Consider the following 27,844-nt stretch of genomic DNA (forward strand, 5'->3'; position numbering starts at 1 on the left):
ATCTCACAGTTTGTGAGTTCAAGCCCCGTGTCAGGCTCTGCTGACAGCGTGGAACCTGCTTGGGATTCTCTCTCTCCTCTCTCTGTGCCTCTTCCCCACTTGTGTGTGCCCTGTCTTTCTCTCAAAACAAACAAACAAACAAACAAACAAACAAACAAACAAAAGCTGGACACTTAATTGGCTGAGCCACCCAGGTACCCTGCAAAGTATCTAGTTTAAGCAATTCATCAAAAAAACAAAAACCCTTTTCATAAGAACATACCGTGAGCTTGGAATTTTGTAAAAGCAAAAGGAACAAAATGCAGTCTTTAAGTGTGACACTGCTAATTACTACGTGACTGTCATCCGTGTCCACCAAGGACACTCCCAGCCGGGGTGCCAAGTCACAAGCGTACCTTTCTGACAGGTTTCGTAAACTCTTGAAGCTCCTCTGCACTCATGTTTTCCCAGATCTGATAAATAGGATCAATGAATTTCTTCGACCTGTCGACAGAGATCACATCTCAAAATCAAGTTCAATGCTACTGCGACAGTCAGACATGTCTAGAGCCCTTCTCTCACAGGATCCACTACCCAAATAAAAACTGTGGTTCAAATAATCGCTGTGTCAAAATCCTGCATGTCAGTACTGTAAATGATGTGGCTCCTTCTTGGTAAGACTTCCCCACTCAGATGGAGTATTAAACTACTGTCTCATCTTTTTATCGTCAAGTGAAATTATTCCTCATCTGTGCAAAGCCTGACAATGAGTTAGAATATGTCCAAATGAAAACAAAGTTATATTCCTCTGAAACTTCATTTTTTGTATATCCCTACAGTAAATCTACCAAAAATTAGTCTGGGAAAAAAGACCCACCTGGTTTTCAGTCAACCAAGACTTGAGGGACCAGATGACCCTGAATCGTGTTGCTAGTTAGAAACTGTACCGTAAGTGAAAGTCCTCCTTCCTTATACAAGTGCAAATTAAGACTGGCTTGGTGGGTTTTCTGAATTACCCATCCAGATAAACTACATGGCTGTCGATGACCTTTCCAACAGCGTGGAATGTGGTCTCCAGAGGAAAGAACAAGTCGCTAGGCAGAACATTATGAACCACGAAAGGGCAGCATCCTCCCCATCCAGGCTCTTCTATCCCCATCCCCTTTTATGTTTAAACCAATAGGTTTAAAGAAAAACAAAAAATAAATCACAAGACCTTTGGTGTCAATCCAGGGTTCCTCCTGAGCTAAAGATCGGCCCCGCCCAGTGTGCTCAGAGCAGGCCGCAGCGTCTAACGGGTATTCCCTACTCGGGGTCCGTGAAACACGTGCCTGGAGACCGTGAGTTGCCGATACACAGACACGAATGGCCACTCAATGACCAGGAAACCCCACTCGTGGGAAAAGCCAATAGACACCACACGTAAATTCACCACCGACAGGGGGACTAAGAGCACCCACCTCTTAAGCACACAAGGATCGAAGGGGAAGAAGGTGTCCAGTGGGTTCGTGCAGGTTCGCACGGAGTCCCCTCCGGCTGTACTTCTAATAACTGGGAGCATCTGGCGATTGTTCCTCTCAATGATCGTGTAGCAGAAGACCAGCTGGTATTTACTGCAGAACCACAAAACCAAAACACAGACGGGCGGCGTTAACACGGTGGATGGTGGAATGACTGCACGGACGTGCCTGTTGTGTGCGACACCTGTTCTAACCACGCGGATACTGTCAAACGTATCAAGTGCAAGAAAAGACAACACAAAACAGAAAGCAATGCTTTTAGGGTACAGCTTTCCGGGTCTACTATTTAGAAGCTTGTTAATAATAAGGAAAAAGAAAAGTGTGACTATCACCTTGAGAACGATAGAGCGGGCTGAGATTATTAATAGGCGTGACTCACTAAACATGAATGTGTTCGCAGTGAGACTCTTAGAGTCTGCAAAATTACAGAAGTGGTCTCTTTTTGCCGTTTGTAAGAGAATAAAGGGGCTCAGGATTTACGGACAGGATAGCGGCTGCTGAGGGAGAGACCTGGCTACTAAAGCCACGAGAACTGTACTGGTTTACCTATAACGTCGCCCCTAAGCTGCTGTTCCCAATTCTGAAAAAACTCACAACTTAAACCCCAACAAAGGATCAACTAAAAAAAAAATTAATGGAACACTGCACAGCAATTAAAATCCAAACGCAGTTGTACGGGTCGATGTGTATCTCAAAACCACTAAGCGAAAGCAGCGGGCACAGAACGACACAAGAATTCCACCTCTTGCTCTTAGCTCTCGACCTCACATCTCACCCCGAGCAAGCCTGCCACCCCACCCCACGCCGACAGCCTGCTGGACAATCCACTTGCCAACCCAAGCCCTCTAGTCCCAGCCCAGGAATGTTCTCGGCCACCTGCCCCGCTTCACTCAAGTCTGCTGCTTCCCATCTTCCTGCAGTGTGCTGGGACCCTTCACCTGCCGAATGCTCTTGCTTGTTGTTTATTCCTTTCCTTCATTCTGTTACCATTTCTGAGATCTCAGGAGAGACACGGTACCTTGAACTTGATGGCCAGCAAATGAAAATTAAGGTTACCGAGTAAGAGCAGCAAGCGGTCTAAAGGGGAACAAGGGATGGAATCTTTGTCTAATAGAACAGACTCTTGTGCGTTGAAGATTTTAAGCTATGACCCTACCCTGAGTATCCCGTCGCCAACTCACTGTGCGCGCCAAACAGACTAACTTGGGGAGGGCCAGGCTGCCCGCACTCGAATGTTGGCTCTGACACAGTCTAGCCACTGTGTCTCACGGGTCATTCCCGCTCTCCGGGCCTCCACCTCCCTGTTCTTAAACAGGGCCTTACCACATCAGTCCCGGGACTGTGAGGACACAGCGAGCTCCGTGTGAAGGGCTTCCGAGCGTGCGCGAGCCGGAGCCCCAGGCCCGACAGAACAGTCCTGCACCAGCCCGTCTCCTACTGTGGCACATCCCTCTCGTGTCCAGTCTATTTTCATTACTCTAATAAACATCTTTGGTCTGTAACTCTCGGCTTACTGGCTGCCTCACTCGTTTCAAAGTGCCGAGGCTTCTGCTGAGTTACAGTCTTTGAACAAAAGCAGGAGCAATTTCCATTACCACCAAAGAACAAAATCCTAACTGCAGCGGTCCCTGTAAGTACCGTATTACTGGCTTTTACGTGTTTGATGGTCATTAATTTGACTGAATAATTTCACAGAAACTTAATGGAACTTTAAAGTATTAATATAAAGTTGTTTTTAAATAATTCCCACCAATAAAGTATTAATAACTTACCTTGTGATTGCAGCAAAAAAGTTAACTACCGAAGGCAGACAAATCTTCAGGGGATTTAGCTGACTCATCACTATACGTTCAAAATTTAGACTCTGAAGGTATGTCAAACCTTTGATTAAAAAACAAAACATTTTTAAAAAGTACAAACATGACAGTCCAAGTATCTTTGAGCAGCACAGATTATTTCACACTTTAAAAAAACTTCTCGCGAGGGGCATCTGGGTGGCTCAGTCGGTTGAGCGACCGACTTCAGCTCAGGTCATGATCTCGCCGTTTCCGAGTTCAAGCCTCGCATCGGGCTCTCTGCTGACAGCTCAGCAGAGCTGTTTCAGATTCTGTGCCTCCTTCTCTCTCTGTCCCTTCCCCACTCGTGCTCTGTCTTGCTCTCTCAAAAATAAATAAACATTAAAAAAAAAATTGAAAAAAATTTTTCACAGAGCTACTTGCAGAAATGCTTTAAATACAGGTCCATATGGTCATACAACAAAGAGCCTAAGAGAAGGTCACCTCTTCTAAAGAAAACAGGGTATTCTTTCAAAAACCCAGGAGGTAATCATACATCCCTAGTGGGCTATTAACTTACATGACAATTTGGGATTCAGATACGTATAAGCTCAGCACACGTTGAGTTTACAGAGAAAAAAATACTCGTGATCTGATTTCAGTTAATCATGAAATTGCTACAAACTGGAGGTAACCAAAGGAGGCTCCGTCCTGAGAGGTTCAGGACCGAACCACCTGAAACTCCTCCTTCCTGCCATCCCCAGACAGACACACACGCCGGTCTGACAACAGCCAACGGACAGCAGGACCCGCGCGGCGGTGGAGCGTCCCACCCAAGGGGGGACAGCTGCTCGTACTTCAGGTGCTGCGCTGGGTTTTTTACAAGGAAGCCAGGGAGGTAGAGTAAGCATGAGATACCGCCCTCTGGGAACTAGGAACTATTGATTCTCTCCTATGTCAGTAAGAGAAAGACACCATACTGATTTCAAAAGGCAAGCAAACCCACTTGTACTTAAGTATATATTTTTAGGAGATTCTTGGACGGTTTGTTTTTAAGGTTTCTTTATTTAAATGACATCTACACCCAGCACAGGACTCAAATTCACGACCCTGAGATCAAGAGTTGCATGTTCCTCCAGCTGAGCCAGTCAGGCTCTCCCCATGTGTGATGTGTATTTTGATAAAAATGACTAAAAATGGGATAATGTCATGGCTTACAAGAAACACATCCTCTTTACCAAGACTCTTACCATTTATTTGTACATAAAAAAAAAAAAAAGACAATACTTAAAACCCTTATCCTACTCCTGGTTTATACAACTAATTTTAACCCCCACATCTTTTCAAAAGTGACAGGATTTGAGTAAACCCATACAATGCAACACACACAAATGTCAGTTTAGAGCTGTGGTTCTCAACTCAAAGCAGCTATGCCCCCAAGAGGACACGTGGCAGGTTCTGGAGGGTTTTAGCTGTCACAACACAGCAAGGAGGGGATGCTAAGCTTCCTACAGTGCAAAGGACGTAGCCCCTACAGCAAAGGGTTATCCAGCCCCAAATGTCAGAGATTGAGAAAATCTGGTTTAGAGAAAACGGCCTATTCATCCATTTGAATTTTTCACGCAAATAAACAAACACATTTAAACTCGCTTCACTGGCGTTGTTCTTGTTACACTAACCTAATATACAAGCTTCATCTGGCAGATTTAAACTCTGCATAACTCTGAGAAATTAGCAAGAGTGAAACCTGGAAGATTAAGGCTGAAGTCCTTAGATAAAGCAGCATAACCGTTACGACCACAAGCTTCAGATTCCTACTCATCTGGTTTTCACTTCTAACCCTGCCAAACAATATCCTGCGTGTGCCTAGGTCCCCCGGGACGCCCGCCCTTCGCTGCCAATCAAAGTGACAGGCAGGAAGCGCTGCTCCAGGCATCACCTCTGAAGAAGAGCCCCTTGGCGGGTCACAATCACTCTAAAAACACGGGTGCACACACAAACCCATCCACTGTTAAGGAGGGCGCTTAAAGGGCTTTAGGAGCCCCTAAGGGCTGCTTGAAATTATGGGTACAAGTCTGAGTGCATTCTGACTCCACTGTTTTCATCAAACCCTCTATCCTAAAGGGCGACTAGCAGTCAAGAAAAAGCCAGTTCACATCCATCAATCCCACATCACTGACCTTCTTTGAGGTTTCCACTTAAAAGCTGCTTGTGTCTAAAAACAAAAGTGTAGAACACAGCTTGGCAGGCTGAATAAAATGGTCCATGGAGAGCAACGTCACAAAAGGCCTTTGTTCCCGAATCCTGGTTATTAAGGTACATGTGCAGCCAGTTAACCAAAAGATCTAGGCATGATTTTACAGTACTAGAGAAAAGAAAAATTCGAGTCAACTTCACTTGTTTCATAAAAACACGAGAGTGACATAAAAACACACGAGTGACTTACAAAACAGCACACAACTGGCTCTCACCACAAACTAAGAGAAGTCCATCTATAGGCCTCTTGATCTGTTCCCCAGGGGCACAGAGGGGAAGGAAAAGGACGGGCGAGCAGGAAGGCAGCTTTTCAATTACAAGGCAGAGTGCACGGACCTTCGAGGAATGAGAGGCAGGCCCCTAAGGATGCCTGAGGTCCCAAGGGATGGACAACCATTTCTCCTCATCAACTCCGAAGGACTTCTCTGACAGCCACCTGCCCTCTCAGGACAATATGGCCGAGGAATAAGCCACGTTTACCAACGTCTTACAAGGGAAAGATGGTCTGGCTGACTCCACCATTCCCTACAGGGTTCTCCTTACAAGGTTCTGATAAAGTTCTATGGCCTACAATTTAGGACAGAGGGACAGATGGCTTTTAGTTTTGGGAGATGCGTTTTTTTAACAGCATCCTCGCCCAAAGACATCTTCATGGATCACTGGAAGAAGCAGGCCTAGAGCTGGCCTCCTAAATAGATATTTCTATTACCTTTAAAAGACTTTTTTCTTCAGCTTTAACACATACAATTGATTCAGAATGCAAATGAAAAATGACAAACCTATAAAAAGAATTAAAACAGTATACAACACTGTACAATATTCATGAAGACAGATCGATCTTCGTGTTCAAGTGTAACCACGCAAAACAAATGACAAAAGCTTTCCATATGAGGTTTTGTATCTAAAGGAGACATTTTATTCTGAAATTGCCTTTTGGAAATGTAAACATCTTGTGTAGTGTGGAGGAACAGATTTTCTCACTTGAAAGTCAGACAAGAAAAAAAAAAAACATGAGGCAGGGGTTTCTCTGATTTAAGACAATGTTATAATCTTTTTAAAGCATGGCATGAAAAAACACTTGAAAATTAGGTTACTTACATAAGAGGAATAAATTTAGCTCTTGCCAAAAAGCTTCCAATATAATTTCCAGCAGCTTGCCTGATGATGGCAGGATTATTTGGATCCTGCAATTTTTTCCAGAGATGCTCCAAAAATGCTTCTGCAAATCCCTATAAAAATACAAGGTATTGCTCTAAACTTTTTTAATGTTTAAGAAATTCTGGCTATTGGAATCCTAAGATTTTTAACTCACCAGTAGAAGAAAGTGCTAGTATCTCACACTGCTAGTTAAATAATATATAGTTATCATCATTCATATTTGTACAATACTTGGAGATAATACTATTAAAAACAATGTTCCCCAGCATTAAACAAGATCCCAAAAGGTGCTGAACATCAAACTCAACTCTCCACACTTCACAGTTTCAGAGACAGGGCTCTGGAGTCCACCTGTTCTTTTTTTTTTTTTTTTTTTTTTAAATTTTTTTTCAACGTTTTTTATTTATTTTTGGGACAGAGAGAGACAAAGCATGAACGGGGGAGGGGCAGAGAGAGAGGGAGACACAGAATCGGAAACAGGCTCCAGGCTCCGAGCCATTAGCCCAGAGCCCGACGCGGGGCTCGAACCCACGGACCGTGAGATCGTGACCTGGCTGAAGTCGGACGCTTAACCGACTGCGCCACCCAGGCGCCCCTGGAGTCCACCTGTTCTAAAAGCTCCACAAGTGACTCGGATGGTTCGCCAGAAACAGAAACCAGCAATAACCCCCACTCATGTGGGAGCCGTGTGGCAGTACATTCCAGAGTGTAAAGTATTCTCCCAGTCTCTGACTGAACATAATGATCTTAGCAGAAACAGAAACACAGATCAAAGTTCAGTGTTTGACTGATTATGCTAATCACAGAAAAAAGACTAATTAAGCTTTTTTTTTTTTTATTTTTTTTTTAACGTTTATTTATTTTTGAGACAGAGAGAGACAGAGCATGAACGGGGGAGGGGCAGAGAGAGAGGGAGACACAGAACCGGAAGCAGGCTCCAGGCTCTCAGCCATCAGCCCAGAGCCCGACGCGGGGCTCGAACTCACGGACCGCGAGATCGTGACCTGGCTGAAGTCGGATGCTTAACCGACTGAGCCACCCAGGCGCCCCATAATTAAGCTTCTTTTTAACAAAGGACACAATCACCAACTTCTCCCAAAAAGCTCTTTTCTATTTTTAAATATTTACTTATTTATTTATTTAGAGGGGGAGAGGGAGGGAGAGGGAGGGAGGGAGGGAGGGAGAGAGAGAGAGCGCGTGAGTGCGCACACATGCGCGGGGGTGAGGCAGACAGAGAGAATCCGAAGCTCCACCCTGACGGCACAGAGCACGACTTGGGGCTCGGATTCATGAGCCATGAGATCATGGCCTGAGCCAAAATCAAAGGTCAGACGTTAAACTGACTGAGCCACCCAGACACCCCCCAAATAGCTCTTTTCAAAAGTTATTAACACATACTTTGGGGCAAAGTGAATTTAACCTTCTTACCCATGCCCAGTACTCTCCTGATTGTTCTAGGAAGCTACAAAAGGATTGTAAGGAAAGAATCTTCTCTGTTTTCATTTTTTTCCAAAACAAAAAGCCAAAGCCTGAAGATTTAAAATTCTGGGTTTAGAAGTTGTTTGGGGCTAGTTAGGATCAACTGAGAAAACACAACAGTTAAATATCCCAGAGGATTTTAGTAGCAGAGGCTCCAATTAAGGGCAAGGACACCGCCTAGTGGAGCAAATGCGGAATGGCCCTTTCAGAGCACTTGGCAGAGCTGAGCCGGCTGGTGCTGGCTGGCAGCAGCCAGCAATGCCCTCTGCCCTTTCCGGCTCTTTCCACATGTTAAAAAAGAACAAGCCAGTTTATGAAGGGCACTGGTAAAGTGAGCTCAAGGAAAAGAAATACTTCGTGTCTCTCCTCCCTACCCCTCCACCCCAGTTTTTAAGGGGAAATCATGGGCAGGAATAAACTAAGCTAAGCTAATGGTGCCCCAGTACTCACCAATTTAAAGCTGCAGAGGTAAAACATGAAAAACTGTACATGGCAGGAGGCGTGAGTGGGCAACAGGAGTTTGTCAAAGATGGTTATCAGATCTCGATATAAATCCTTTGTTTTGTTGTTATCTACCTTACCTGGAGAGAAAATTTGCCATTTCAGCTTCACACTTTTTTTAAGCTACCACTTTCATTTCCCAAAATTTTTAAAAATAAAATACCATTAAGGAACGTCACCTATTAAGCTATGATTATAACAAAATGCCATTTTTATTTTGCACAGATTTTCTTTTAACTGTAATAATCCAGCAGTGACAATGAAGCAGAACCTCATCTCACACGCTACTGTGATGCCCTAAATATGAAGGCCCCCTTTTTTTAAATGTTCTATTTACGTATTTTGAGAGAGAAAGAGAGCATGTGCAAGCGGGGGCAGGGGACAGAAAGGGGAGGAAAGAGGATCCCAAGCAGGTTCCGTACCGTCAGCACAGAGCCCAATGCGGGACTCGAACTTATGAACTGTGAGACCAAGACCTGAGCCAAAACCAAGAGTCAGACTGACTGAACCATGCAGGCGCCCCAATATGAAGCCCTTCTAAAAGGCAATTTTACTATTTATGTGACAGGAGCCCTTTGATCCCCTAATTCTACTGCTAGGAACTTACCCAACAGGTAACTGGACATATACATACAAGAATGTTCATTACACATTTATAATGGCAAAGGGGGGTTGGGGGGGCGTGGAATGATACCAGTTAAATCCATACAATCAACAGCAACCTAGAAGAACAGTGAATGGCCTCAGACAACGCACAACAGGTGAACAGGGCAGATTATGAAACAATGCATATAGCATAACCCCCAAATCCACTGAAAAACACACTGCTAAATACACACAAGTTAACAGAAAAAAACAAACAAACCATGTTAATAATGGTTCTCTGAATAGTACAAATGCAAACATTTAAGTTTTCTTTTTGGGGGCATCTAGGTGGGCATCTGACGCTGGATTTCAACTCAGGTCATGATGTCACAGTTCGTGGGTTTGAGCCCCACATCTCACTCCACGCTGACAGCACGGAGGCTGCTCGGGATTCTCTCTTTCCCTCTCTGCCCGTCCCCGACTTGTGTGTGCACAGTCTCGGTCTCTCAAAATAAACTTTAAAAATAAAGACTTAAACAAAATAAAACTAAATTGCCTTTTTAAATCCTTTCCTTTAATCCTTTCCAAATTTTCTCTCAACTGCATTACCTTTACAACAAAAGATTAAAGAAATAACACAGTCAACTCAGATTCATTCTGGGAATCATTCTTGAATCTTCACTTGAATGGAAGAATCCTGTTTTGATGGCAAAGCCTCTAAACGAAAAGTTCCAGAAGAGCAAGAAGCGCACCAACTGGTTCACTACAGCACCGACACGTGTGTGGCCCAACACGGCACAAGGTCTCCAAACTAACGCGTGACCCTAAGCACCATGCGCCAACATGGACTACGCCCTTAGGTGTCTTCAACAGCTCGAGTGTGATCCGATCTCCACCCAACACTGAGCAGACTCCATACTTTAACCCTTGACTGCGACAGTCACTGAAAGGATCAGGCGGCTTCGAGGAGAAACACAGCCGAGCCTGAATCCAGTCCCACCACTTTCAGGCTATGTCACAGTGGCAGGTAACTTAATCTCTCTAAACCCTCTTTTTGTCCTCCTCAAAACACTAGTTTTTACAGGATGTCTATCGCTGCCAGGTTCCATAGGAACTACTATGACTACTGCAGGTCGTTACCGTCTACATGGCAGACGTCCTTAATGTAGGACAGAAGCAAAGAGAGCAGGATGTCCAGGCGCTCGGCTACAGGATGCACCATACAATCGGGCCTTTGTGCGTCAGCCTTTGTTTCACCGCCAGGGTCTTCGTCCTCATCCTTTGAAGACGAAGGAAAAACTGACATTAGAAACTGTAATAAAAACAGTTCTCAGAGACGATCATTTCCCTTTTTTAAGTTGTATTTATTTAAGTAATCTCTACATTAAACATGGGGCTCGAACTCACGACCCCCAAATCAAGAGTCACACACCAGCCAAGAGCCCCAAAAAGGTAAAGCAAAAACATAGGTCCCCTCTTGGCAGGAGCTCCCCACCAGAAGTACGACACAGAACCACTAAGGCTAGGAACTCAAACTAGAAGCCGATTCAGAGCCCCGCCTGACTCGCATCTCAAAGACCCACCCAAACCAAGGCCGTGCCAACAGTGCAGCTTTCCCCGAGCACCTGGAACGCACTGTGCTGGGCACTGCTGGTGCCCAGGGCTCCTCTCCCAGAACAGGACACCCCTGCCCCAGCTGCTGTGAGCACTGGTGGCCAACAGCCTCTCCAGAGGACCACCCTCGCACTCCCTCCTGCCCTCCCTGTCCAGAATGACCAGATGACAACAGGTCACAGGAGGCCATCTCCCTGCTTTCAAGCTGGAATCAAGTCTATGGTGCCACTCCCGCTCCAGAGCTCCCGGGACCTGGGGTCATCATGCTATAGCTGGAACTCTCCCTTGTAGTCCCTTCTCCTGCCCTTTGTCCCTAAATTCCACCCTCCCACCCCCCCACCCCTGCTCAGGCTCTCCTCCGGTGAACCCTGCCCCAGGCAGAGAGGTACTGCATTAAGGCACAGACTTACAAAATAAAGAAATCACACTGGGACTTTTCTATTTACCACTCCCTCAAAAACACACGTGCTTTGCAAAAACAAAAAAAAAGCAGAAAGACCCAAAGTTAAGAATAAAAATGAAATATACTTCACCACACCCAAATTCACAGCCATGGAAAGAAATGAACTCTCCTGGACAGTACGCAACATGGTAACAGCTACTCATTCAAGAATCACTGTTGGGACGCCTGTGTGGCTCCGTCGGTTAAGCGTCCAACTCTTAATCTCGGCTCAGGTCATGATCTCACAGTTCGAGAGACGGAGCCCCCATGTCAGGCTCTGCACTGAGCGTGGAGCCTGCTTTGGATTCTCTTTCTCCCTCTCTCTGCCCCTGCCCAACTTGCACTCTCTCTCCCGCAAAAAAAATAATAAAGAATCATTTTTCAAGTTTGCTGAACTGTGAACTACTGTTTTAACCTAAAGCCTTGAAGAAGAGGAGCCATTAGCCATCGCCTCCCGCCCCGTGGAATTAAGACCTGCACACATGTGCTTTCGTTAGGAAGCACTGACCATGCTGAAGAGTCCTTCTGGGGCATCTGTCCCACCGCCAGTCTGAGCGGCTACTTCTTCAGCATCCTCAATATCTTGCCGGGATGCGTTCACCTACGTTAAAGCAAAGGGGTGGAAAAGAATAAAATCATTGAAAGTACCTGGGAAGTGGAAACCCACCTGATTTACACACTTTCAAGGGTCCACCTGAGCACCCTACCCAGCACTGTGATTCAATATACAAGTATGGTGCAAACCCATGCACTGGCCTGGGCCCCGAAGTAATTTCCAAGACTACAAATCAAACCCCCTTCACTACATAATTCTACAAAATTATCAGGAACTGTTGTGTGGTCTAAATCAACTTCAACAAATTCAACATTCACTCCGACTCTTACTACGCACAATTTACGTACGTGTCGTACATAAAAGCATCTCATCAATCAACTGAGCAGGAAAATAAAAAACGCGAGTTAAATTTGAATGACTGAATATTCATCTTGGTATATGCCCCTTCAGATACCTAGTTTAACACACCATTCAAGTCCTGCCTTTTTTACTATCATACAGGACCCCGTTTCTAAATGTACTCTAAAATGTTCCGTTAGTACGTACGAGAGGAAGACTTTACAGATTACATACCCGGTTGGCCAGACAGGCGGACCTCCCGGGAAGCAGTGCACTGGCCCGCCCACCCTCCGGCCCCTCCCAGACCTGCCCCGTTGCGGCCTCGTTCTCCCCACAGTACCTCTCTCTCCTCCATCACTCACGGCTCCTCAGCCACAAACCTCCAGTCTCCCCAACCCTAAAGTCTCCCCTGGGCCCCGCTCATCCCTTCCTCACACCCTCAACCGAGGCCTCCGACAGCCCCACTTGCCAACCATCCACACTTTCCCCTGAAACGCAGCTGCCCCCTCCGGCGACACGGCAGCAGGCTACCTCCTCATCACCAAATCCAAGGACTTTTGTTTTGCTCATCCTCCTTACTTAAAAATATCAACCACAGCTCACCCTACTGAGTGAACCCTGCCTGCTTCCAGATCCTCCCTGGGTATCCGTACCCGGTTTCCTGCCCACTTCCGATCACACTCCCTCTCTCCTGTCCTAAACAGCATCACCGCACAGGTTTGCTCCCAGTCCCCTACCTGCAGCCACCACTGCTTGCTGAGTATTCTCCCCCTGGCTCCGCAGCCGCACCCTGATCCACCCAAATATGGAACTCCTTCCTCTTCCGACCTCCTCCTGACCATCCTCCTTACCACTAACGGCCACGCCACACTCTATTCCACAGAGAGCTACCTTTCTCTTACCCTCGACTTCCGGTCCAGTCTCCAGGACCAATTCTCACCTTTCCTCCCCGATGCCACTAGAACCCACCACTGTCACTTATTCCCTCTGCACTCCACTGCAGGCCTTTTTAAAAAAGCGTGTAAAGAATTCAACATTACTTCCTTAGGAATGCCTTCCTGATCCCCTCACTTACATCAGGTTCTCCAGCACATAACGATGCATGTATTCCATTTATAGCATTTGCCGCAACTGCACTTTTTTTTTTTTTTTAAACGTTTATTTATGAGAGAGACAGAGACAGAGCACGAGCAGAGGAGGGGCAGAGACAGAGGGAGACACAGAATCCGAAGCAGGCTCCAGGCTCTGAGTTGTCAGCACGGAACCCGACGTGGGGCTCAAGCTCACAAACCTTGAGATCATGACCTGAGCCGAAGTTGGACGCTTAACCGACTGAGCCACCCGGGTGCCCCACGACTGTACGTTCACGTGTGCATGACCATCTAATTAATGCCTCGTTCCCCAACCACGAGATGCAACTGTCTACAACCACCAGCACATCCATCAAGTTTAAGAAACATTCAAAGAAATGAATCAAAGGTGGAAATGTGGATTCTTCCCCATTGCTGCTACTACTGCTTCACGTACTACTATATATATTTAACAAACGCAAATCAAGGAGAAAAACAGATTACCAGATACTTACATCCAACTTGAGTAACTTTTCAATCACAAGCTCCAGAATTTCATGCCTCAAGGTTGGAAAATATACACTAATCCTTAGCAAGTTATGAACATAACATTCCTAAAACATAAAAAGACAAAACATTTCAACAGAGAATAAATGTTTCGTAATTAGGTAAGCAAAACCTCAATTACACGATCTTTAGTTTCTTTTTAAGAGAAAGATAGAGAGAGAGCGTAAGCAGGGGAGGAGCTGGGTGGGGGGAGAGAGAGGGAGAAAGACAGAGAATCCCAAGCAGGCTCCATGAAATCAGCACAGACCGACATGGGTTCGAACCCACAAACCACGAGATCATGACCTGAGCCAAAACCAAGAGCCGGGCATTTTACTAACTGAGCTACCCAACTACCCCACAACCTTCAGTTTCAATTAAACAGGAAAAAAAGACTATCCAGCAACACAGAAACTATGCTGTTTATCTATACAATGTTCAGTATAATTAATCTAATCACCTCCAGTGAACTAAATTTGTGATCTGTACACTTCTACAAGTGTTTTCTTTAGAAAAGTTTGAGATAAAATTCATACACAAATCATCCATTTAAAATGTACAATTCAACACTTTTTAGCATATTCACTTGTGTAACTGTCCCCATAATCAATTTTAGAACATTCTCATCACCCTAAAAAGGAACACTATCTTTTGTCTAACGTGTATTTATTTGTGAGAGGGAAAAAGTGAGCAAGCACACGTGCAGGGGGAAGGGCAGACAGGGAGGGGGACAGAGGATCTGAAGAGCATTCTGTGCTGACAGTAGACAGGGGCTTGAACTTATGAGCCATGAGATCATGACCTGAGCTAAGGTCAGCTGCTTAAATGACTGAGCCACCCAGGCACCCTAACACTGTATCTTTCAGTCATGTACCTCCCCCCAGCCCTAAGTAACCACTAGTCTACTTTCTATGGATTTGCCTATATTCTAGATATTTCACATCAGTAGAATCTTACACTATGTGGTGTTTTAGCATGCCTTCAAGGTTCACTCATTTTGTAGCAAGTAAACCACTCCGTTTTAGTGCCAAGTAATATTCCACTGTATGGACATAATACAACCCTTGTTTATTCATCAGCCCATAAACATTTGCTTATTTCTGTATTTTGGCTATGATGAATAATGCTGCTTTTGAATATTCACGTAAAGCTCTGTGTAGACACATGGTCTCTTTCCTCTCAGACAGACACTTCTCAGCGGAAATGGTGGGTCACGTGGCAATGTTTAACCTTTCTAAGCAACTGCCAAGATGGTTTTCCAAAGCAGTTCTACCACCTACTGTCTACACCCGCACCAGCAATGTGGTGAAGGTTCGGACTTCTCCCCGTCCCCACGACTTGTCACTGAGTATTGCCATCCTAGCGGGTATGAAATGAGATCTCTTTACTAAAGGTTTTGACTTGTGTTTTCCTGACAGCCAGTGATTCACATGTTCACTGACCATTTGTACTTGGATTCTGGAGAAATATCCATTCAGATCTTTTGCCCATTTTTAAATTGGGTTATTTGCCTTTTCATTATTGAAATACTAAGAATTCTTTATATATTCTATTTTAAGTTTATTTATTTTCAGAGAAAGAGCAAACACCAGTAAGGGAGGGGCAGAGAGAGATGGAAAGAGAGAATCCCAAGCAGACTCTACAGTCAGTGCAGAACCCCACTCTGGGCTCAAACTCACAATTCAATAAATCATGACCTGAGCCAGAACCAAGAACCAGACACTTAACCGACTGAGCCACTCAGGCACCCCAACAGTTCGTCGTATATTCTCAATATACTCCTTGATACAATTCGTGATCTGCAAGCCCGCTGTTTGATTTTCACTTGCTTGAAGGTGTCCAATGAAAGAAACACAAATGTTTAATTTTAATCAAATCCAACTTGTCTGGTTTTCTGTGGCTGCTTGTGCTTCAGGCATCCTATCTAGAAACTGTTGCCTGATTTCAAGTCACAAAAATGTTCACCTAGGTGTTCTTCTGAGAGCTGTTTTTAGCTTACATTTAGGTCTTTCGTTCATTCTGTTTATGGGAGAGCAGGGGGCTCTGCTCTACCCCATTCTTTGCATGTAGATTTCCACTTGTCCCACAACCATTTGTGGAAGAGATCATTCTTTTCCCCATTAAACTGCTTTGGACAAATGGCTTGTGTGTACTGATCTTACATTTTATAACTAGGCTGAACTCACTTTAGTTCTAATAGTGCTCATGAGGAATCTTTAGGATTTTTCTAAATGTTAAGATCATGTCATCACAAATAAAGACAGTTTTACTTCTTTCCAATCTGGATGCCTTTTCCCTTTCTTGCCTAGCTTCCCTTGCTACAAGAACCTCCAGTCCACGCTGAACAAAAATGGCAAAAACAGGGGCTCCTGGGTGGCTCTGTCGGTTGAGCATGTGATTCTTGATTTCAGCTCAGGTCATGATATCACAGTTCATGGGTTCAAGCCCCGGGTTGGGCTCTGGTGTGGAGCATGCTTGGGATATTATCTCTCTCTCCACCCCACCCCCCTACCTCTCTGTCCCTCCCCCTCTCATGCTCTCACTCTCTCTCAAAATTAAACTTTGAGGCACCTGGGTGGCTCAGTCAGTCAAATGTCCAACTCTTGGTTTTGGCTCAGGTCATGATCTTACGATTTCGTGAGCTTGAGCCCCACATGGGGCTCTGTGCTGCCAGCACAGAGACTGCTTAGGATTCTCTCTCTCCCTCTCTCTTTCTGCCCCTCCCCCCACCCTCACACTGTCTCTCTCTCTCTCTCTCAAAAATAAAAGTAAATAAATACATAAGCAAAAATTTTTTAAAAGGGGGCAAAAGCAGACATCCTTGTTTTGTTCCTCATCATAAGGAAAAGCTTGCAATTGTTCACCATTGAGTGGGATATTATGTGTGAGTTTTCTTTTTTTTTTTTTTTTTTTTTTAATTTTTTTTTTTTCAACGTTTTTTATTTATTTTGGGGACAGAGAGAGACAGAGCATGAACGGGGGAGGGGCAGAGAGAGAGGGAGACACAGAATCGGAAACAGGCTCCAGGCTCCGAGCCATCGGCCCAGAGCCCGACGCGGGGCTCGAACTCACGGACCGCGAGATCGCGACCTGGCTGAAGTCGGCCGCTTAACCGACTGCGCCACCCAGGCGCCCCTGTGTGAGTTTTCATAGGTGCCTTTTCTCAGGCTGAAACAGTCCCCTTCTGTTTTTGTCATGAAAAGGTTTTAGTGTCTGTCAAATGCCTTTCTGCATCAGGTGAGATGATCATGTGGTCGCTATCATCTGTTCTATTGACATGGTCATTATATTAACTGATCTTAACAAATATTACATAAACCATGAATTCCTAGGATAAATTTCACGTGGGCATAATGCATACTCCTTTTATGCTGCTAAACACAGTTTTCTACTGTGTTGAGAATTTATCTATATTAGTAAGAGATGCAAGGTTTATAATATTCCACTTGAAAGTGACTATCACAAGCATTAGCAAAATTTATTAACTCCTTATTTAATACTTAGAATACTATTTTTCACAGAGAGAGCATGTGTGCACGTGCACATGTGAGCAGGGGAGGGAGAAAGAAAATCTCAAGCAGGCTCCATGCTTAGCGTGGAGCCCCACTCAGGGCTCGATCTCATGACCACAAGATCATGACCTGAGCCACAAATCAAAAGTCAGACATTTAACCAACTGAGCCACCCAGGCATACCTTATAATACCTTAGTTAGAAAACAATAAGCTATGCTTAGAAGGAAACCACTATTCATTACTGAAAACCACAGATCATCTAAATATTACACAAAAACTTAAAAATTCATCCATAGAAACTTCTGCCTTTATGTTCAAATAAGGCATGTTTATAACTGGTAATACATAAACTATTACCTTCTAGTAATTATTATCTGTATAATCATTAAGCCTATCCAGATATTTCTGAAACAGACTCTGCCCTTGACTGTTTCAGAAACAGAAATAAGGGAAAAAGGCATTGGTGATCCACAGTCAGTTCCTAAGAAAGGAATTTGAGTCAGGTTCTTAGTCTTGCGTTTAATGTATAAGACAACTGGTAAGAAAAACACATAACATCACCTAAAAGTAACTTACAACTTTTCCGTTATTTCTCCCATGAAAAGATTTCTTACCAAGGTTCTCTCGGATTTTCGAACAAATGGAAATTTTTCCACCAATATTGGCATAAGAAACCACGGTGTCCTAAAAAAACAAAAGGAAATCAACCAATCCATGTTGACTGGACTTTCTTGGAAGGTAACATTTCCATTCTAAGAGCAAATATGGAGGCAAAAGGTAAATGATAATCAACTATCTCAAGTAAATGGAAGCTAAATGCATAGCTTCAGAGAAAACCTATGATAACTTAGGGGAATATAACCTTCCATCAACTTTGGTATCAACAGCAAGTTAAAGGGGGATTCTTAGTTCTACAAAAGCAATAGAGTTTCAGTTTAAAACTTAAAACGTTTCCCACTGCGTGCCCATAAAAACAAGAAAAAATTATCAACTTAGGTAATTTTTAAGTTAGTAAATAATAAACTTACAAAGGGAACTTGAAGTCCACTCCCCCCAAAAGAAACCTAAGCTTCTCTTAAAACTGTAATTTTTAAAAAATTAGTATGTAATGAACCATACTGGAATTGCAATTTTTATTTATATGGCATGACACGGGGATTGCTCACTGAAAATTTTTGGACATAGTATCTGTTGAAGATAAAAGCAGAATTTCAACCACCACTATACAAACTTTGGAAGAGAGTCTGCGTACAAGTTTTAAATAATTTAAATAATACTAATTAAGTTACTAATTCTTAAATAATTTAAACAACTAAAGACAACGAAGAGAACTATAATGCCGTTTTTTTGTAGAATGTGATGTTGACAAAGCCTACAGAAACATGTAGCATAAAACCTGAGCTTTGATGCTATGAACGTAGTAATTTTCTACTAATTGGTTATCATTTTCTTGAGACTTCAAGACCATGATTCAAAAAAAAATTAACAGGATACTCACGATGGGACATATCTTGCTATTATTTGCAAGGCTCTGTGACAGGTGTCAAAAGTAGCAGGAAGATCTACAAGTAGAAAAGAAGAGTATGAGCATAACAATAAAACTGAAACCTGAGAAGTTACAAAATTTTTTTTAAGTTTATGTATTTACTTTGGGGGGGCGGGGGGGGAGGGGACGGGCAGAGGGAGAGGGAGAGATAGAATCCCAAGCAGGCTCCGCACTGTCAGTGAGGAGCCCGATGTGGGGCTCAAACTCATGAACCATGAGATCATGACCTGAGCCGAAACCCAAGAGTCGGATGCCCAAACGACTGAGCCACCCAGGCGTCCCCAAAAGTTACGTATTTTAAGCTAAAAACACCCGCTAACCAAAACTGAAACATTTACTAGCCAAATGTTAACTTGGAAGGTTTTTCTCTAACACCAACTATCACTGCAGACTAAGTGGATTAGTTAAATAAGTAATGCACTGAGGGCAGCTGATCAGACGTTCTCGCTGAAGGTCACAAAAAAATTCCATCGGAGGTTGCCATTTGCTGCTGCCTACCCATTAGAACAGCTCCTGGCCTCACCCAGTGTTTTAACATTGAGCACACATTCTCTAAGACACAGGCAGGTCCCTTGCTTTAATCTTCTTTATACTTACTATCATCTTCGTCATCGGAATCCGAAACATCTACGTCACCTTCTTTAATGACCACTCGTGCTTTGTGAGGGAAAACAAAATACGTTATTCTTTTTGTCACTGACCTAAACAATCAACAGCTACACAAGAAAGTGATTTTTTCCACTGTGCAAACTTAGTACAATAATTAAATTTACAGCCAAAAAAAAAAAGTCAAGTAACTTTACAGTTAAAGCTAAAATTTCTGAGTTCTAAGACTCCATTAGAATTTCATTAAGGTAAATTCCAACCCATAAAACAAACAAACAAACAAACAAACAAAAACACAGCAACAAATCCAGATGCTTCTACAGACATCATTATAGAGAACAGACATGCACCAAAACTGCTAACATGCAGCTCAGAATTTTCCATGTTGGCACAATCCCCACAGTGTTCCAAGAAGTATTTTAGTAACAGGGTACTTAAAAAATGAAAAATCAAAGAAAGCAAAGAACCACTTACGAGGTACAAAATGAGAAACAATCATGCCGAGACACGGTCTAAGGAAGACAGTCTGTGCTGATACAAGATTACCAAGAAAAGCCAAATACTCCTCCACCACCGTCTGACTTCTGTTTAACCACTGCAATCTCTACAGGTGGGAGGAAGAGAAAGATAAAAGAAACATGTTACTGATACAACATATTCTGTTTCCAGAGTATTGAAATCACATACTAGTCAGTAAAATAAATGGTAAACTTACCAATAATATATTGATAAGCTGCTCAAAGTCTTTAGTCAAGTACATGATGGAAGAACGGAATTCTAACAGCCAGTTAATGATCTGGTCATCCTTAAGGCAAACAAAGAAAAGCGCTTTCAAAATCACAAATCCTCTAAAATAACTGGAGGTAACACCTACCTTGCACTAGACATCTACCAATAGTATTTAAATTAGGAGAAAAAAGTCACAAACTTGCACTAAAGCCAAAACTGGAATGAAAATGTCTTAATTTGTATCAAAACAAAAGAACATTACATTTTCTGATTTTAAAAAGTAACGCAGGGATGCATTCGTGGCTCAGTCAGATAAGTGTCTGGCTCTTGATTTCGGCTCAGGTCATGATCTCACAGTTTGTGGGATCGAGCCCCCCCTGTTGACTCTGTGCTGACAGCATGGAGCCTGCTTGAGATTCTCTCTCTCTCCCTCTCTCTCTACCCCTCCGCTACCTGCACACACGCTCTCTCCCAAAATAAGTAATAAACTTAAAAAAAAAGATGTGCTATATAAAAATGATGGCTCCAGTACATCATAAAATATTTTTCAGGCAATAAAATTCCTGTTCATAGTAACTTTTAGTGACATGGGAAAAATCTCTAAATAAAAAGAAAACAAGCCATGTATAAAATATGCTATCAGTTAGATAAATATAAAATATCAACTATAAGGACACCTGGCCGGCTCAGTTGGTAGAACATGCAACTCTTGATCTCAACGTTGTGAGTTCAAGCCCCATGTTGGGCATAAAGCCTACTTAAAATAATAAATAAAAATAAAAATTAAAAATAAAAATAAAAAGCTTTAGGGCACAAGAATGGTTCACTGGGTTAAGCATCGGACTTTAGCTCAGGTCATGATCTCATGGTTTGTGAGTTTGAGCCCTGCATCAGGTGAGCTCAAGCCCCACTTCTGGTGAATTCGAGCCCTACTTTGGGTAAGCCCCGCTTCTCTCTCTCCCACTTTGCACCTCATAGGATTCCCTTTCTCTCTCTCTCTCTCTCTCTCTCTGCCCCTTGCTCACTTGCACCCTGCCCCCGCTCTCTAAAAACATAATAAAAATAATAAATTAAATATATACATATAAATATATTGTTTGTATTAACACATACACACAACATACATAAAAAACTAAGACCCTCCAATTTTGAAAGAAATGGTTAATGCTGATTAAGACTCAACACAAAAGGGGCACCTAGGTAGCTGTCAGTTAAGCATCTGACTTTGGCTCAGGTCATGATCTCACAGTTCATGGGAGTGAGCCCTGCAATGGGCTCTGTGCTGATAGCTCTAAGCCTGGAGCCTGAAGCCTGCTTCGGATTCTGTGTCTCCCTATCTCTCTGTCCCTCCCCTGTTCACGTGCTCTCACTCAAAAATAAACATTAAAAGTTAAAAAAAAATAAAGACTCCACCCGAGAAACGGACATACAAATACACAAAAGCAATGCGTTATAACCGTAACAGTAGACTGTTAATAGACAGTACTGTACTTACAGTAATTATGAGCAAGCGAAGGAGGGGCAGAGAGAGGGAGACACAGAATCCGAGGCAGGCTCCAGGCTCTGAGCTGTCAGCACAGAACCCAAAGGGGGCTCGAACCTACAGACCACAAGATCATGACCTGACTGAGCCACCCAAGTGCCCCACTTCTAGTGATAGATTTTTACAGACAATATTGTACCTACAGTGATAAACCATCAACAGACAGGGCTGTACCTGCTGTTACAGACTGATACTGACAGAAAGTATCGTTCAGCAGGAAGATGCCAGGCACCAGGCACGGTGCTCAATACCATGTGTCTGCATCTTTTACTAATCCTAACAATGCTGAAAATGGACTCCTGGTATCCCCATTTTATAGTTGAGGAAGCCGAGACTAAGAAATGAATAAGCAACCTGCCCATTCAAGAAGCTAATAAAGAGGGGCGCCTGGGTGCCTCAGTTTGTTAGGCGACTGACTTCGGCTCAGGTCATGATCTTGAAGCTTGTTAGTCCAAGCCCCACGTCTGGCTCTGTGCAGACAGCTCAGAGCCTGGAGCCTGCTTCAGATTCTGTCCCCCCACCCTCCCCTGCTCACGCTCTTGTGTTATCTCTGTCTCTCAATAATAATAAATAAATGTTAAAAAATTTTTTAAAAAGAAGCTAATAAAGAACCAGGTTTAAACCTATCTGTCTGGGTCACGGCCTATGCTCCATCCCCTGTCCCACAATCCCTTGCTCCACTCAGGAGCTCACCACCTCTTCCCCACCTTCATCCCACCATTGACTGCTTTCCATGTGCTATTTGTGACGAACTTCATTGAGACTATTTCCTGATGAAACCCCAAGTAAGCTGGCAGTAAAATAACATAAATCACAACTCGCTTGCACTATGGTAATTTCATATGTCCACCACCATTAAGGATAAGTTAATGGTGGCTCACCAAGGTCTGAGGCAGTGAAGACAAACTAAGTTAGGTGCAAATAAAAATACATGAACTCTATCCTATCCCTGTTCCACACACACACACACACACACACACACACACACACACACACACAAAGTGCAAAAAAATTATAAAGATAACATTTAAAAAGCTCCATTTTCTTAAGTAACCTAATCACAGTCCTTGGTGCTTTAGTACTGAACCATTATTAGAAGCAAATTGCTTCCAACACTCTCTGAACTAACATAGACACAACTGATGCATTTCTTAGTATGCCAAGACACCAAGAAGTGCTGGTAAAAAAATTACAGCGGGACACAAAGAAAATGGCCCCTGGAACCTACAGAAGAACACGAGGATAAGGGAAAGCTTGAGACAGCGCCACTTCTGCTGTCGGTCTCTGGTAGCTACATCCTCACAGAGGGACAAGCACGTATTCAGAAAACCAATAGTACAGCTATGGCTGGAGTAGATGGTAAGCAAGCCAACAGATAAATCTGGGAATCGAGGAGGGGCCAGATAAATGACGGAAGTCCTTGTAAGTCAGATTTGTAACTAGAAAGATCTATTAGAAGGGTGGGAAATGGAGCGAACCAACACCTATGTGCTTAGAGAGAACCAAGGAAAATTCCAGTAAAGAGGACACTTCAGCTGGATCTTAAAGAGTAGGAGTTTAGTAGGTAAAGCAATAACAACAGTGAACACTAACATAGTAATCACCGTGCCAGGTACTATTCTAAGATTTTAACACATACTAACTCATTTAATCCTTACAACCATTCCCCGAGTACGTGACACCACTGGTTCCCATCTTACAGATGGGGGCACTGAGGCACGGAAGTGCAGTAAATCTGCCCTCAGCCACAAAGCCAGCATGGGAGGGGAGGCCATGTAGCCAGAGCCCATGCTCAAATAGATAGCAAATAAAGCAGATACAGAGGACCTCTCCCAGCCACGAAGAAAAGGCACATGCAAAGAGATAAAGATGAAAAGAATGCTCCACGTGAGTTGTAGAGATTACCTAAATTAATTAATTTAATTAAATTTTAAAAAGCTGAAAAGAGGCTGGGGCGCCTGGGTGGCGCAGTCGGTTAAGCGTCCGACTTCAGCCAGGTCACGATCTCGCGGTCCGTGAGTTCGAGCCCCGCGTCAGGCTCTGGGCTGATGGCTCGGAGCCTGGAGCCTGTTTCCGATTCTGTGTCTCCCTCTCTCTCTGCCCCTCCCCCGTTCATGCTCTGTCTCTCTCTGTCCAAAAATAAATAAAAAAAAAAAAAAAAAAAAAAAAAAAAACGTTGAAAAAAAAAAAAAAGCTGAAAAGAGGCAAATTCATGGAATAAAGTATCTAGTGAGGAATGAACACAGAAACAATGTTGCAGACCATGCTAAGAAGCTGGTTCTGTGTGAAAAAGGCATGAAGTTTTCTGGCAGGATGGTGCCCTATTTCAGAGATGCCTTGGGCTGCACTGGGGAGGGTAAAATTGGTGGGGGGTGGAGGTGGGGGTGAGGGGTAATGTGACATAGAGGAGAAGTGGAACCTAGGTAAGCTAAAGGAATTAAGGGAAGAATCCAGACAAAAAAGCACCAACAATGCAAGAAGCCTTTAAGGATATTTTTTTTCCCCAAAGGCCCTGGTAAATCAATGGATACAAGGGGTGAGAAAGCCCCCAAGGTTCCTCGCTCAAAAATTAGGTAAGCAGTAAATCGGTTAAGCACATCAAGAAGGTTGCAGAGGAATGGGTTTGGGAGAGAGAAAATGCTAAGTTTGGGGCATCAGTGTTACTTATGGGCTGGCAGTTAAAAAACCAGTCTAGGGCCCACAAGAGCATTCTGAGCTCTGGATACAAATTTGGAAGTTATGAGGACAAAGGTAAATTCCAAAGCCTAAAGGGCCTAAGGAGATCACACAGGAAGAATCTTTAGAATGAGGAAAGGGTCAAGTTTGGAAACCTAATCAACACCAAATTTAAGAACCCATCACATGAATGATTGGACAGAAGTGATAAGAAGACCGCAAGATCCTAGAAACCAAAGGAAATTTAAGAAGTGGGCAACCGAAGGGGCCTGGGTGGCTCAGTCGGTTAGACATCCAACTCTTGATTTCAGCTTAGAGCATGAACATGCGGTTCGTGAGTTCGCGCCCCACGCTGGCCTCCAAGCTGACAGTTCGGTCGGCCCGCTTGGGATTCTCTCCCCGCCCCCGTCCCACCCTTCCCTCTTTCTCTCTCTTTCAATAGAAACAAATAAAACCTAACAACAACAAAAAAGTGGGCAGCCAACAGTGTCAACTGCTACAAGGAATTAGTATGAGGCTTGAAAAAAAGTCCACTGAAATGAGCAGGGAAGAAACCACTAGTAATAGGTCACAGTAATCACCGCAGCGGATCTCACAGGGGATTAAAACACGCATGAGCAGTGAGAAAGTCTGAGCTGTCACCAGGAACAGTTAACAACCACAAAGCCCTTTGTGTCAGGGGCTGTTCCAAGTGATTCTCGTGTATTAACTCACTGGATCCTCTAAAACATCTGCACTTAAAATACCTCTATTGTTTTCCTGACTTTATAAAGATGAGAAACACAGGCAGTGAGTTAAACAAGCTGCCCAAGATCACACACTGGGCGACCACAGAGGAAGGATTTTATCCCAGGCAATCTGACTACCATGGCCATTCTTCCCAAAACTGGGCAAGAAGGGAAGAAAAGGGAAATGAAATTTCCTGACTTGTGACGAGATGACAGGTATGTATTTAGAAAGGGGCACCTCTTGAACTTCTTGCACCATCTGCAAAGACGCTAAAAAGAGCAGTTGCTTGAAAGGTAAGTCATCTTTTCTTCTTGTTGTAGCAGCGGAGAGATGTGAGAACTGCATGCGGCACAGAGGAAAGAGGCTCCAGGAAAGACGGGCCCCGGGGGCTCAGCCGGTTGAGCTCCGACTTCAGCTCGGGTCATGATCTCACGATTCAGGAGTTCGAGCCCCACATCAGGCTCTGTGCTGACGGCTCAGCACAGATCCTGGAGCCTGCTTCGGATTCTGTGTCTCCCTCCCTCTCTGCTCCTCACTCTCACTCTGTCTGTCTCTCCCTCTACCTCAAAAATAAACATTAAAAAAAATAAGAAAGGAAAGATAAAGCAGGGATTCTCAACCTGAGGACTACCAACATTTAGGACTTGATAATTCCTTGTTGTGGAGGGCTGCTCTGTGCATTCAGTGCTGGATGTTTCAGTGGCATCCCTGTCACCCACTCCCTAGATGCCAGTTGTACCCACTCCCTCCCCCCAGATGTGACAACCAAAAATGTCTCCAGTTCATCACCAAAAGTGCCAAGAGCAAAAGTGCTCTTGGTTGAGAACCACTGCATTAAAGTGAGGATCACACAGAGAGCCAGTTCTAGAGGATGGAATAGGACCAAACGCGCAAATTAAATCCATGCAAAATGGCAAGAACTTTGCTAATGATCAAACATAAATTAATTACCTTTTTTTTTCAACATTTTTTTTTTTTTTTTTTTTTGGGACAGAGAGAGACAGAGCATGAACGGGGGAGGGGCAGAGAGAGAGGGAGACACAGAATCAGAAACAGGCTCCAGGCTCCGAGCCATCAGCCCAGAGCCTGACGCGGGGCTCGAACTCACGGACCGCGAGATCGTGACCTGGCTGAAGTCGGACGCTTAACCGACTGCGCCACCCAGGCGCCCCTAAATTAATTACCTTTATGTCTGGATCTGACAGCTGGTTCTTCAACAACTCAAAGTCATTTGTTTCACCCTAAACAAGGACCAAAAAAAAAAAAAAAAAAAAGTAGTTTTGCTTGCTTCAGTTTGCTATTAAAAATCAAGAGCAGGACTTTTAATTCTTACAAAAGGAACAGCGTAACACTCACACATCAATTGTGGATTATAAAATTGTAACTACAAACATTTAAAAACTCATGTTAGTGGAGCTGGACAGTTTGGAAAAAAAGAAAATGACTACTAAAAAGCTGTTCACATTCAGATCTACTTGCGTCCTGACATTTGACGATCACATTCGATACAAGATACCATCCATTTGTGTATTCGCACTTAAATGCTTATATATATGAAAACAAATATTTATATTTTCCCTCCATCGCTGAGATTTAACAGAATCACTTCTAAACTATCACAAAACCAAACCAAAAACAAACAAAAAACCAAACCCCTCTTGGAGAGCTGGTTTACTGTCCCAAAGCAATGCTTAGGTAATTCTTTCAGAAATAAAACACTCTGACCTAAGGATTTTTATTCCAGCACTTGCTAGAGTTTTTTAAAGATGCTACATAAATGGAACATTTGAAGATATGAAACCTCAGCAAAGAGGTTATCTGAGCTGACAACATCATGCTGTTATTAAAGAACTGACTTCAAACCGATATCTAAATTCATTTTATTATGTCTACGTGGCTGTTGTATAATGGCTACAACTGTATCCTGACCCACCAAAACCAAACCTCCCTGTGTCAATTATATCTCAATTAAAGCAGGGGGCAAAAAGCCACCAAACCTCATGTTATCTCCTCTTACCTTTTTGTATTTCAACAAGACTTCTGTCACAGTCCCACCAAACCGAACGGTTTTTCTTGGAGGAGAGTTGAAGAAATCATTCTCTAACGTGAGCATATCTGAAAGTCTATAGAACCAAGATAATCATACTATTACGCGCAGGGCAGAGAATAAGAAAAAATCAGAAGAGCCAACGTTTACTGAGCCAACATCATTCAGTGGGACTATCACTAAAGCCTCCTAACTGGCTTCCTTGCTTCCACTCTAACCTCCAACGTTCTTCGTTCAATGACCTAACGATCTTCCCCAAAATTGCATCATCCTATCCTACCCTCTCTGTTAGACTCTCCAAAGGTTTCCCACCTCACTTAAAATACAAATCCAAGCTCTCGGTCCGGGTCTTCAAGGTCCTACATTAGTCTGGCCCCTGCCTACCTGTGACCTCATCTCCAGCCACTTAACATACTGCAACCATAGTGTCCTTTCTATTCTTCAAACTTGCCACGCTGATTCCCATTTCTTTTGCTGTTCGCTATCAGAAACACTCATTCTCCAGATACGGACACAGCTGGACTCTCGTCTTCCCTCCAACTGAAGCTCAAATGTCAGAGAGACGATTAAAGTACCCATCCTCTCTCTCCTGGTCCCCTTTTTACCTCTTCATGGCAGATCATCACTGCCTGAA

At 43.6% G+C, this 27,844-nt stretch overlaps 1 protein-coding gene across 2 annotated transcripts in view; it reads right to left on the reverse strand.

The window, feature by feature from the left end:
* Nucleotides 1-27,844, reverse strand: part of RRN3 (RRN3 homolog, RNA polymerase I transcription factor) — a 31,787-nt gene that overhangs the window by 3,071 nt on the left and 872 nt on the right. For both annotated transcript variants that reach the window (XM_058710911.1, XM_058710910.1), the window contains exons 2-17: nt 27,181-27,286; nt 26,348-26,404; nt 20,202-20,291; nt 19,961-20,090; nt 19,478-19,537; nt 18,833-18,896; nt 17,949-18,018; nt 13,790-13,888; nt 11,818-11,910; nt 10,394-10,532; nt 8,618-8,748; nt 6,629-6,759; nt 5,455-5,639; nt 3,272-3,380; nt 1,440-1,592; nt 396-483 (exon numbers count right to left, since the gene is read on the reverse strand). In XM_058710911.1, coding sequence (XP_058566894.1) covers nt 396-483; nt 1,440-1,592; nt 3,272-3,380; nt 5,455-5,639; nt 6,629-6,759; nt 8,618-8,748; nt 10,394-10,532; nt 11,818-11,910; nt 13,790-13,888; nt 17,949-18,018; nt 18,833-18,896; nt 19,478-19,537; nt 19,961-20,090; nt 20,202-20,291; nt 26,348-26,404; nt 27,181-27,286 — 1,705 coding nt within the window. The remainder of the gene's footprint in view (nt 1-395; nt 484-1,439; nt 1,593-3,271; nt 3,381-5,454; nt 5,640-6,628; nt 6,760-8,617; nt 8,749-10,393; nt 10,533-11,817; nt 11,911-13,789; nt 13,889-17,948; nt 18,019-18,832; nt 18,897-19,477; nt 19,538-19,960; nt 20,091-20,201; nt 20,292-26,347; nt 26,405-27,180; nt 27,287-27,844) is intronic.

The sequence above is a fragment of the Neofelis nebulosa genome, chromosome 18 (assembly GCF_028018385.1).
Source record: "Neofelis nebulosa isolate mNeoNeb1 chromosome 18, mNeoNeb1.pri, whole genome shotgun sequence".
In the NCBI taxonomy this organism is placed as follows: Eukaryota; Metazoa; Chordata; class Mammalia; order Carnivora; family Felidae; genus Neofelis; species Neofelis nebulosa.